The sequence below is a fragment of the Staurois parvus genome, unplaced genomic scaffold (genome assembly GCF_062004578.1).
Source record: "Staurois parvus isolate SC_StPar_1 unplaced genomic scaffold, SC_StPar_1.0 ptg000639l, whole genome shotgun sequence".
Taxonomy (NCBI): domain Eukaryota; kingdom Metazoa; phylum Chordata; class Amphibia; order Anura; family Ranidae; genus Staurois; species Staurois parvus.
The window spans coordinates 4,237,553-4,251,097 of NW_028318435.1; the positions used below are offsets into that span (position 1 = coordinate 4,237,553).

Genomic DNA, 13,545 nt, shown 5'->3' on the forward strand with positions numbered 1-13,545 from the left:
CAGACTCCTCCATAAATAGTACCTTTCGCATGCCTTTTGCTGTCACAAGGATTTTTAAAATTAAAAAAATGAAATAAATGAATAATTAAAAAAAAAAGTCCCACATGTGCAAAGGCACACGCAAACAGTGATTGTCCCACACATGTGAGGTTTCACCGTGAACAACAGATCATGGGCAGTAATTCTAGACCTCCTCTGTAAATCTAAAGTGGTAACCTGTAAAGGAGTTGGGGGGGGGGCTCCTGTCCTCCCTAAACTTTCCAGACGTGATGGAGAATGGCCCGATCGCTGATTGTGGGAAATGACAGGATGCTGATGGCAGGCTGATGTCACCGGCACAGATAAGACATATGGAGTGACAGGTCCAGGGCAGGTACGGCGTGTCTCCAGAGGGGGCGCCAGCGTGCCGCTCTACAGTGGAGGGGAGGGGGCGCTGCGAGGCTCGGGCTCGCTCAGTAAGTTGTCAGCTGCGGAGGGAGAAGCCATGGACAGCGACGATGAGAACGTGGAGGAGACGGTGGAAGGTGGGTGCCGGCCTGCTCTGTGTGTCCACGTGTAGCGCTCACCTCACAGACACGAGGGGAGCCCCGAAATTACTTCCCCCGGCAGAGGAGAGGATGGCGTGCACCAAATCATTGTGTGACTGGAAGTGTATGGAGGGGGGGCGGGGAAAGTGGGGCTCCAGCCTAGAGAGGGGGCTACAGAGAGCCATGTGTGCAGAGCCATGCTAGGGGTCGCACTGTTTACTCCTCACTTCTATAAGAAGCTGAGTTCTGGTCTTGATTGGGGGAGGGGGGACTGGTGGCCATGCTGGCCTAGTACTGGCCCTGAACTACACCACCTCCCCAGCATGCCCCTCATAGTACACATCATGGTAGCCAGTGTGCTGCAGATTGGGAGAACCCCCATGACTTTCTCTTTGTTCCATCTTCTCATTCCCATGGCATCACTTCCAGCAATTGCTGCTCAGAGCCTCTCTCCAGGGTTGTGCTTGTACAGTAAACAAACATTCATTATCCTGCAGCTTACCAATTCTTAGACCTGATGGCTGCATTCACTTTTCGTTCTTTTTTTATGCTCTTTCTTTTATTTTGATCTGGTGATCCAGATAGTAATTCTGTTCTTTTGCAACAGAAATGCCCTCTTGCAGGTTCGTGGATGAGACAAACCCATATACCACTGACGGGTGCTTACAATGATCAGCTTGTATTTCTTTATAGAAAAAAAAAAACAGTTTGCTGTAACTAATTAGAAAGTATTAGATGGAGTTCAGTTTGTAAGTGCATTTAAATCTGCTAGTACATCTAACACTACACGCACCCCCCCAGACTGACAGTGCTGCTGCAAATCTTCCCCCTGTGCTCCTTCATCCAGAATGGTGCCTGTATAATACAGGAGATGTATTACTGGTCAGATCACCAGGGGAAAAAGAGAAAGCTAATGAAGCCACCACATCTGATTGGTAAGCTGCAAAATATTACATTTTTGGGGCTTAAAAGAGAAGTGTGGGATTCTTTTTTTATTTTAAAATCGTACCTAGGTGGATGCAGCATCGATGTGATGCTTCATCTGTCCCACGCCGGCTCTAAGGCTGAGAAATGAGCAAACACTACTGATCACTCAGTTCTCCCCACTGCTCACAGCAGAGAGCCGTGACTGTCTACAAAAAAAAAATCGCTCTGAGCAAAGTATAAGATGTTACACCAAGTAAATAGATACCCAACATGTCGCACTTAAAAATTGCCCACGCCTGTGCAACAGCAACTGACGACATAAATCTTACTATCCATAGGCAACAATTTAACGGCCTTTACAGATTACCACTTTAGATTTACAGAGGAGGTCTGTGCTAGAATTACTGTCCATGATCTGACATTCACAGTGATACCTCACGTGTGTGGAACGATCTCTGTTTGCGTTCGTGCAGGACAGATGCATGCGTTCTCATTTGCTTGCAAGCATGGGGGGGGGGGGCTTTAATTTTTTTTTTTTAATTATTTAATTTTTTTAAATGTTGCTTTAAATTTTGTTTTTCACTTTTTATTGCTGTCACAAGGAATGTAAACATCCTTGTGACAGGTACTCTTTATGGTAGGATCTGGGGTTTGTAAGATCCACAATCCCTCCTGTATTTGTGAAGCATTCAAATCACCAAGTTCAGTGTTTTTGAATGCTTTTGAGTTTTTATAATGGTGTCGTTGACATCCAAGTAAACCGGAAGTGCTGTCAAGTCATCGTTTCCAGGTTACCTTAGTGGAGAGCCGATCAAAGCCGATTCCGACTTTGACTCTACAACCAGCCTGTGGACATGCCGGCTTTATCACTTTGGTCTCCTGGTGGGACGGGAGTTCCCGAGCAAGCTGCGGAAGGAGGCGGGGGGACAACCCCTCCTGCTGCTTGTAATAGCATTCAAGCGGCTAGTTAGCCGACCAACTGCTTGGGTCCAAGCTCCTGGGTGGATCCCAACCATATGGTTGCAATCTTTCCTCAGCCTGGACCGGTTCAGCCAAACAGATCACAGGAGGGCAGATCAAACTGCACTCCTGTGATCCATAGGAGAAGTACAGCTGAACAAGCTTTGGCTTCTTGAATAGTACTCTAAGCCACAGTCACATGGTGCCAAGGCTTCTCCTCTTCTGTTTAGGTCCTTCTTCAGGTGTGCACCTCAGTGCCTCCATGATGTGGACCTGCCTTTTTCAACCAGGGTGCCATCTGTGTTCTTCAGGGGTGACTTGGCAAAATGCCTAAAAAATGCCCCAAAATGTATTCAAGCTGGTGGGTGGATTGTCTGCTTTTTAGTTGCACAAAGCCACATGTTTTCCTTGTACATCATTGCAAGCTTCCATCTACTGGTGTTCTGACAACCAATGACATCATTGGTTGATAAGGAGGATGTTAGGCACCTGCGCACCATCTTTGTTTGCCCCTTTCCGTCAGCACTGCATTGCATTAACCTGTTAGCTGAATGAGGAAGAAGAGAAATGCTGGAACACTAGTCAGTACCAGTGTGCAAAGGTATATTTGACTTGTAGGAATAACACCTTCAGTGTTTGGTATCCAGTGTGTGTAGATGCTTCTGTGATACGTACAACTATTAGTTTGTTTTCTACATTTTAGATTGGGGTGCCTGGAGATTGTGCATTAAAGTGTTGCTAAACCCAGGACCCTGCATGCACTATATCTGGTCTCCCACAGTACACACAACATGGACATGCAATTATTTTAGTAAATATAAACTGCTAAATACTTTTTCTCATCACAGTTGGAGCAGTCTTGTGACTTCTGTCAGTGTCCAGCTAAGCACTGATTAAAACTTCTAGGAGGAGTTTTCATTGTTCTCTGACTGTCCTATGGAAATGCATGACCACTGACCCTGTCTGAACAGCGCTGATTGTCCCTGTGCTGATCACATGCACCCTACCAAAGAAAAAAAACCTCTCTAGCAATATACAGTAAACTGAGCATGTGCAGAGTGACTCCTAGAGGTCTGTACTAAGAGCAAATGGATTGGGGACAGTGGAAGAAGGGGAGGATCAGAGAAGTTAGGATCAAACAGCCCTTTTACACAATGTGTAGGATTAACCCCTTAGGTTCCACAGTTACTAAACCCAAAACACTAAAGTCAAACTGTATATGCAGTAAAGCATGCTTGTTATATTGTAACACTTTAAGTGAAAAAAGCTTGAGAAACACTGATGTGGGCACTTCCTATTAAATGTCATGGGGTTGAGTCCTTTCAGGATCCACAAGAGGATTGTCATTATTACAAGGATGAGGTCAGGGAGCAGAGATCTCATTCACACCTCTGGATTTGCAATCCCCACACTTTAATTCAGCAGCAGCAAGGGACCTGGAGGGGGACTTAGTTGAGTATATATGACTTGAAAAGGTAAGGGGTGGGGGGGACTATTAGGATCAGATAGAGATGGGTAAGAAAAAGTGAAAAACAACCCTTTGTGTACCGTGCTGTCAGATTTCATTATTAGTTGTAAACTAGATGTGCATACTGTCATAACAAATAACCCTGTAATCCAGGAAAAAAACTGTTTTTGCACATTAACAATGTATGAGTAAACTAGCAGTAATGTGTGGCCACTGCTGCAGTTACTGAAACTGTTAAGTTTATTACTCCCGTACACTACAGTAAGTACTGAACATCCTACACTTAAATCTACACTTCAGGCTGCAATACAGTTCTTATAGCAGCTTGCTCTTTTTCCACATACTGTAGTCATAAGATGTCTTTTATTCTTTTCACTGAATACAAGGCCTTCTGTGATTGAAGGAGGTACAAATGAACATCCCAGTTTCCCCTTCTTTGATGAATGGAGTAGGTGAAGAGCGAGTGACCTGCTATGAGAACTGTACTCCAGCTGAAAGTATGATCTTCAGTGTTGGATGTTCAGCACTCACTGTAGTGTATGTGAGAAATTAAGGTGATCGCAGTAGCAGCCACACATGCAGGGCCATGGATAAGTCCTCCTGTACAGGGCCCAGGCAGCTGGGTGAATCGGATGTGGGCAGGGAGGGTAATCGGCATGAGGGAGGGGGGGGCAATTATTGGAACTGATCCCCTGTATAGCTCTCTCTGTAGCAGCTGTAAGCTAGCTTCTCCTCTCCCTTCTACCTCTTAGCTACTGCAGAGAGAGCCATACACGGGATTGGTTCCAGTAATTGCCCCTCCTGTCGCACCCATCACCCTCCCTGTGCTCCATACGTTTCCCCATGCTGCTCAGGCCCCCTGTGTGCCCCCACCCCCTAAAGTGCTGCCAGCTATCCTCCCCTCCTTCCTACCAGCAGCTGCAAGCACACAATAGGATCCTTCAGGATGGCTATTGGTGGAAGGGTCCGGTAAATATGTTACATTTTACCAGCCCCTTTCTTTCCTCGTTGAACACAATAAGTGCTCGGTACTGATCACTCACTGTGTTCATTCATAACCGGAGCATAGTAAACAGTGTTGTTGTTTTATTTTAGGGGGCGGCCCGGCCCTGTCAGGTTGGCTGTATGGGACCCCGTGGTTTCTAACAGCAGCCCTGTACACATGGAGCATGATGTGCAGCCCTCAGCAGTCTATAGTGGGAACATTGATTAGGGTAATAGCATTGATCTCTACTAGCCTCATGTAACATGTTTCTTCTGCAGCATATCTCCAGCCAAAAATGTCCACAATCTCTGACTCTCATTTCCTCTATTAGATCTGTAGTTTGACAGTCCTCTCAAGAGTTACATATATTGAACATTATGTGTGGCCATTTGGTGATGTCAGGGGTCGCATTTGAGACCCCCTTTAGGTCATCAGTTGACAACCACTGCTCTTAAAACTTGGGTGGTGTATTTATGAAAAAAAAAAACCTGTCCCTTATCTGCACATTGCAAGCTATTCAATGCAATTGAAGCTGCCTATAGTGTGCCATGTATATTCCTGCTAAAATTAAACAGGTAAGAAATATTATGAAATAATTTTTAGGTTTAGTGTTCTAAACACGACAGACATAAAGTGGGGGTTCCTCAAATTTGACTGCAAAAGTGAAATAGACTTTCAAACTTCTAACGCTGTGCTATGGTAACATCACATTGTACGTCTACACATACACAGATTCATTCCAGTGAAATCTGAAGATGCATAATTTGGATTGAGCCACATAAAATATTTACCAAGCTGTCATTTTTTTTTTTTTTGAAATTGAATTAAAACTCTTCCTTGGATAAATTCAGCAAGGCAGGATGTGACAACACTGGTTGGCAGGTGTAGCAGGATGACACGTGTAACTCTTCTCATCACATGTGACACTTGATGTGCTCTGTCTGTGATCAGGCAGACATTGCTAGTTGCAGTTGTATTTTAACTGTACTGTATCCATTTATATGGTAAAGCTCTGCAAAAACTGTTGGTGCTATATAAATCCTGTATAATATTAATCGGGCCATAGAGGTTCTGGAAGGATCACACAGTAACCCACAACCGCTTTCTCTAATATGTACACAAAAGGCCTATTTACAGCAGAGCACAAACTAGTGGTGGTATGTAGGAAGCTCTGCAACAATCATTTTCAGGTTACTGTGTGTAATTGTGACATGTCACCTAATGGTTTTCATTTTTTTTTTTTAAATACAGAAACTTGTATATGTTTTGTTGTGTTGTAATTCAATTCATATACTGTATATTTGCATTATAGCTTTGTTAATGAATTTTTTGGGTTTTCATTTTTTATGGCCGCTTCAACTGTCCCATCTAAAATAAAATGATGTAATGTGTAAATATTTTCAAGGCACACAAGTCCATGTTGTACTATAGTACAGTGTACTTGTATTATGCTAAATTGATAAATGGTTTAGCAACTACAATACAAATTCATCCATAGTGGATAGTGAAAGTCTAGCCAAAACTTTTGTTTCCGCTTTGGATAGAGTAGGGAAGTGTTTGGACCTATGTCAACAACTTTTTGCTGTTGTCTGCTTTGGGGAAATTTCTGTTAAAGCAGAACCTTTACCCATAACAACTTGATAAAAAAAAAATAATGTTCTTCAGCTAGGGACATACATTCCACAATAATAATTATGCTACCAAAATTAGTGTATAATTGTCTGTAAATTGCCTCCAGTAGTGCTCCTGTTTCTTCTTGCTGGAGGCTCCAATTTTGCTAAAACCCAGAGCCTCTGAGCAGCAGTAAATCTTTAGGCTGTTAGCAGATCGGCCTCTACATTTTCAGCACATGTGACAAAAAAACAGAGAGCAACTGAGCATTTGCAAAGCAGGGTGAGACCGTGTATTACTGGATTTTAAACAGTATGGACAATTATCTTTAATATTTTACATAGCTATGCCTGCAAAAGGGGCCAGCCGGAAGTGATCTAGCAGGAATTCATTTTCTGACTAAAGTTCCACTTTACAGACTAAGTCCAGAAAAATAAAAATGCATGCACATATTCTTTTCCAGGGGCCTGCAAAGCAGTCAACCACGGGGAGAAAACAATAGCTCCGCTAGAGGGATACCCCTATCAGCACTGACTGTGTTGATGGGGGAATTGAGCAATTTTTCTCTCCTGCAACCTATGGTTGCAGGAAAGAAAATGGCTCCATCTATGGCTGGCTTTGCTGTATATTGTAAGGCCCCATGTACATGAGACATTTCTGAACGATGGAAACTGACTGCTGGAAAACGTAAGTTAAAAAATGTCTGTTTAGCCGCGTTTGCATAACACGTTTATGCGCATTTGCGTTTAGAAGCGTTTTTTTAAAGATAAGCACAAGAGAACCTCCCAAATGTCCAGAGTGAACTGAAAAGTGGTCAATTATTAACTATTTCAGACTGTTTCAGAGAAATACACACAGTAGAAGCAGAGACAGCAGTATGTGTTGAGATAATTAGGTGTGAGTTGCTCATTAACATTTCTTTTGTTTCCAAGGGTGGGATAGGGGTCTGGTGGAGTGAGTCCTTAAGGCCACCTGGCAGGGGGTCTTCATGAGGAATTTGAGGTGTGAATGGGCATTAACATATCTTTAGTTGGCAAGGGTTGGAGAGGTCTGAATTGGTCATTACAATGTGTGACAAGCTTGGTAGGAACATCCTCTGTTAAGTGTTTTGTCCATCTGAGTACCTTGAAAACTCTTTGCATGCATTTTTCATGATGAAAAAAGGCTCTGGACTGCATTGGGAACTGGAAGAGTTAAAACAAAATTGCAAACGCTTATAAACACGATTTGCCGCATTTAGACGTGTTTACAAGCGTTTTACATTTGAAACGCTGATAAAATCGACGTCTGAACGCAAGTTTGTTGCGTTAAAAAAGACTGTAAACTCACCTGCCTGTAAACGACTGTAAACGGCAATGTACATGGACACATAGGAAAACATTAGGGTGAGTTCAGGAGCTGTTGAAAAAAACACTAAACCGCTCCTAAACGTGAGTTTAGCAGCTGCAGTGTACATGAGCCCTAAAGTGCTGTAAACAGTGTGTGTTCTATAAATCCTGTATAATCATTTCTGTATAGATAAATCAACAACAAAGTAAAGCTGATTGTTTTTAGTGTTCTGTACCTGTGAATCGCCTTTCACCCAGTTATCGCACGACACCAACAGTAATCTTCTTTGTTGGTAGACAGCAGAGATCTACTACAGTGCTGTGACAGCAGACAGACAGAGATTAGGAAGATGATGGTTAAAGAGATTTATTCTGGGAAATACTGCTGGAAGCTTGGGCTGGATAGAAACAATGTAGTTATTCTTCTACCCCAGTTCAAATACTATCCAATATTGTGTGATCATGTTTATGAAGCTGGTCACACACATGCAGTGTTGACTGTTATGCCACAATGATCCTTATTCTGAAAGTGCCATAAATTAGCACTTAGCACATTCTAAAAGAATGTGGCGCTAATCATAAATCTCAACATTATTGATATATCAAGCGAAATTGCCACACAATTAGGCAAAACAGGTTGACAGGCTTGCACCTGAAACACGAGCAGCCAATTGCCATATATTTGCTAAGGCCAAAAAGATTTATCACTATCACTAGAGTGACAGATGTCATCGACAGATTTTCACTCTGACCAGACACATAATTAACCACTTGCTGCCCACACCTCACATATACTTCCATAGAGTGCTTTCCCAGTCTCTAATGATGATTTGGAGCTGGTGCGTTGGACTCCTGATCATGTGACTGCTGTGACAGCCGATTACAGTGGTTATGTGATTGGAACCGTCCTAACTGCCATCTTTCTGCTTGAGTGCACGCGTTGGTCTCGCACACACGCAAACAGCGTTTGTCCTACACATGAGAGGTATTTCCACAATCATCAGGTCTTGGGTAGTAACACTAGCACAAGACCTCCTCTGTAAATCTAAAGGGGTAACCTGTAAAAGCTTTGAAAGCATCGCCTATGCATAGTAAAAGTTACATTATTTGTCGCCGTTGCACAGGCATGTGCAATTTTAAATCGTGACATGTTTGGTATCTATTTACTCTGCATAACATCATCTTTAATATTTTACAAAAAACTGGATTATGTATTGTTTTGCAAAAGAATGAAAAACATTTTTTTTTCAAATATTGCGTTTGAAAAACCACTGGGCAAATATTGCGTGACATTAACAAAAAAATTTCAAAATTCACCAATTTATTCTCTAGGGCCTCTGCTTTAAAAAAAATATATAATGTTTGGGGGATCTAAGACATTTTCAAGCAAAAATATTGATTTTAAAATGTAAACAAAAAGTGCTAGAAATAGATTGAGGCTGATGTACATTTTATTTTAGCATGTATTTCAAATAATAATCGGCTGGCAGTGACTTTTTAAAGTAATAATGCTTCAAAACTACCTTGTTACTATTTTGATTCCATCTTGGGAAAAATGTTTGTACTTTTTCCCCCGATATACCTGACTTTTAACTGTTACTGGTCTGGTATATTGTATGCTGCACATGGTAGATGGCACAGTTTCCTATAGTTTTGTTGGCAGCACGCTGGCTACATCCATATTTGTCAAATGGTTGTCAAGCATACAGGAGCCAGAACTTCTGCTCTCCTCACTGCTGTCTCATATTGCTGCCAATATGACACGGTGAATATTAGGACAGTGCTGATTATAGAACAGAGCATAGCTACTGTCATAGACTTGTGTCTTTCTATGGAGGGTTACACATTTAACAGCAACTGAATTCAACACGCAAAATATAGCAATACACATGTAACATGCCCAGATGTTCAGCTGCAGTGCTTCAAAGACTTTGGGTCATCTTCTTTTTTGGAGGTATAGGCAGATCTTGCTTTACACATAAAGCACAAAAATATTTTTTTTTGGAACATTTTTGTTCTAGTTTTTTTTTTTAAATGTTATAATGGTTGGAGGGGTCCGAGTAACATTTATTGGTGACCATAGTGATGAGAAATTTGGAAGACGCAGGATGGAATCTCTTTCAGCTTGCAATGAGGGCATCCCTGCTCTGTGTGTCCATTCACACACACAGCTGCAACTTGGCCCCACCCCCTTGTCTTCATTGGCTGACTGGCTGAGATTGACAGCAGCAGGAGCCAATAGCTCCCACTAGCTGTCTCAGCCAATGAGGAGACAGCCGAGGCTGTCATTCACATCGCTGGATCGCGATGAGGCTCAGGTGAGGGGGCTGGGGGCTCTGCTGGGCACAGAAGGTTTTTTACCTTCATGCATTCTATGTGGGGAAAAATCATATATTGCAGTGAAACCTGTTTAATTACTTCCCCGCCACTCTGTAGTAGAACTACTGCTGCAGGGCTGCACAAAATCACGTGTGTATATGTGTGTGTATATATATATATATATATATATATATATATATATATATATATATATATATATATGGAATTTGCATTTCCCATGCAACTAGGCATGTGAATCACTGGGTCCCCGCCAGAGATTCCCCGTTAGCACCTGGTGATCACCGTGCAAAGCTGACGGGAGAGACCTGTGTGTAAACAACACAGGTCCAGGGGCGGACTGAGCATTCAAGCACTCGGGTAGTCAGTTTTCACCCAGTGTTAGAATGCCCTCCGCAGTCCCGCTATAAGTCGTTGATCGCCGCCATTACTAGTATTTTAAAAAAAAAAAATTCAATGTGTATATGTACCGCCATTTTAAAGACGCTATAACTTTCACGAAAACCAATTATTTACATGTACTGGGATTTTTTTTAACAAAGACATGTAGCAGAATGCATTTTGGCCTAAATTTATGACGAAATGTGATTTTTCCAAATTTTTTTATTGGACATGTTTAATAGCAAAAAGTAAAAATATTATTTTTTCTTTCAAAATTGTCTGCGGTTTTTATTTTTTGCTCTATAAACAAAAAAACGACTGAGGTGATCAAATATTACCAAAAGAATGCTCTATTTGTGGGAACATTTCATGTATGTACAGTGTTGCATGATCACGCAATTGTCAGTTAAAATAACGCACCACCGTATCGCAAAAAATGGCCTGATCAGAAAGGGGGGTAAATCCTCTGGAGGGCAAGTGGTTAATGTGCCTGGGATTTTGTTCAAATAGCAGGTCTGGATGACATTTTAAGTTCTTTCGAACAAAATGAATTGACTCGATGGCAGGAAAAAGAATGTTCTGATGAATGATTTTTCTACAAACGTTCAAACAAAAATCTGTGTATAGCCAGATTTAGACTTTGGTTGAAACTTGCACGCTGAGAATTTGTTTATCTTTTAAAATGGCAACTCAGCAGTACAGACTAAAATCTAATGAAGGGACTGTTTAGTGGCTTTTTACTTATTTTTTTCTTTTATTATGGTTTGGCTTGCAAAATTAAAAAACAGATATTTTGGTCAGCTTTATATTTTATATTAATTTTATTTATTTTGCCAGCAGGTGAAGCATTGTGCTCCTTCACAAATGTATTTTTTTATAACTAAAAGCCTGTTTACACACCTCAATAGCTCAAGCTGCAGTTACACACCGTTAAAGTTTGAATTCACTTTTTCTAAACATGTTACACCTGTATTTAAGGGTGTAACATGTTCAGCATCCTCCCCCTTTCCCCCAGCCATTGCGGCTGATGTCTTGTAGTTCTCAATGAACTGTGAGGGTGCTTTCGTAGTTCATTGATCTTCCTGCTCTCAAGTAACTGCCTGTCTATACAGGAGGTATGGGCAGACAGCTGTCCCGAGAGTCTGCAGGAGTCTAACCTTGCTGAATGCAGGTGCAATGCTCTGCAGACTCCTTAGAAGAAAATAAAATCAATGCACATTTTTACCTGCAACAAAATGAGTGTTTGTTTATTTTACAAAAGGTTAACTTATCCTTTTAAAGTGATTCTAAGCTTAAATGTTTTTTTTTAAATAACAAACATGTCTGTACTTACCTGCTCTCTTTTGTGTTCTTGCACAGAGCAGCCCCAATACTCTTCTTGAGTCCCCCGCTGCCGCTTCTGGCCTCTCCTTCCAGTCGGGTGCCCCCACAGCAAGCAGCTTGCTATGGAAGCACCCAATCATGCGTACTCTCCAGCTGCTGCTCCGCATGTCCATTCACATACGGAGCTGTGGCTGGGCCCTGCCCCCCTTTTTTCTCATTGGCTCACTGGCTGTGATTGACAGCAGCAGGAGCCAATGGCTCCCACTTCTCTCAGCCAATGAGGAGAGGGAGTCCTGGGATAGCCGAGACTCCAGTTCACATCGCTGGGTCGATAGGGGTCTTAGGCGAGTATTAGGGGGGACTGGGGGGATGCTGCACAGAAAAGGTTTTTTTTACCTCGAGCCTTTACAACTACTTTTAAATGATTCACGTTAGTGACTCTTCCTTTATTGGGGGGGGGGGGGGGTCATTACTACTGTGCTAACTTCTACTAGATGGGGGCAAATCTATAAAGCGGTGAATGACAATCACCAAATATTTACCGGTGGTTGATGATTTTCTGTAATTTAAAATACATGCACCAGCAGGAAGATTCACCTGCAATAAATATTTGGTAAATGTCACATTCCTTGCATTATTAGTATGACTAATGGTGTGTTAGGAATGTTGTCCTTCTGTATGAAATACTTTAGATTGTACTCGTAGTAGAGAAAAAAACTGTAAGAATAACATTTATAAAAAATGACCCAAAACATTATGGTTTCAGTGGACAAACTGTAATCTTTTTTTGTTCTTGAGTTCTTTTAAATGACAAATTCAGTGAACTCCCTGAAGTTTCTAATTCGTGTATTTCTATGTAGGACAATTGGATGATGATGGTCTGCCTCATGGCTTCTGCACTGTCAGTTACAGCTCCACAGATCGCTTTGAGGGGCACTTTGTACATGGCGAAAAAAACGGACGTGGCAAGTTCTTCTTCTTTGATGGAAGGTTAGTGCACCGCTTTTATGTATTTTTTTGCAAAATAGTAGTAAACATCCGCTAATTACTTTCTCAATACTTACAGGTGCATGTGTTTTTCTGGAACACCGCTAAAAAAATGCCCTGTTTACTATTTGTGAGAACATCCGATTCATAATGCCTGCCACTGCACTGTTAGGCAGCACAAATCACAGACACAATTCATAAAGTCAAACGGCGGCTCTCTTGCGGTCCTGTGGTGGCCAGTTATAGTGCTTACAAATGTAAACGCAAGTGTTTGAAGGATAAGCTGCATCAGATTTGATTTGGGGATGTTTTTTTTTTAAACCATTCACCCCCCCCCCCTTCCTTCCTCATACATATCTTTTCTTTAGTGACATGTATATGAACATCTTCACCTCACTTATCCTGCACCCCCTCCTCTCCATTTTCCCATTGTATGTACCTTAACTTCATCATCTCCTCTGCCCTGTGTATGAGCTCTACATTAATGATGTGATGTAGGCAATGTATTAGAAAGTTCCATGTTTTTTACCATCTGAATGCCGGCATGTTTCCTTTTTTCCCAAGAAAAAGAAAAACACTTAATTCACCTCAGGGTGTCTACTTTCCAAAAAAGGGTAATTTTGGGGGTGTCTGTAATGTCCAGAAAGGTGTGTGTGTGTGTTTTTTGTTTTTTTTTTCCAAATACGTTTTTAAACCGAAAGTAAGAAACTT

General features: G+C 41.8%; 1 protein-coding gene across 1 annotated transcript in view; it reads left to right on the top strand.

Moving 5' to 3' along the window:
* The first annotated feature begins 402 nt into the window (after positions 1-402).
* The window catches only part of SETD7 (SET domain containing 7, histone lysine methyltransferase), a 70,389-nt gene continuing 57,246 nt past the window's right edge, over positions 403-13,545 (top strand). The window contains exons 1-2 of the mRNA XM_089693896.1: positions 403-524; positions 12,708-12,837. Of these exons, the coding sequence (XP_089550022.1) occupies positions 485-524; positions 12,708-12,837 (170 nt within the window). The 5' untranslated portion in view covers positions 403-484. The remainder of the gene's footprint in view (positions 525-12,707; positions 12,838-13,545) is intronic.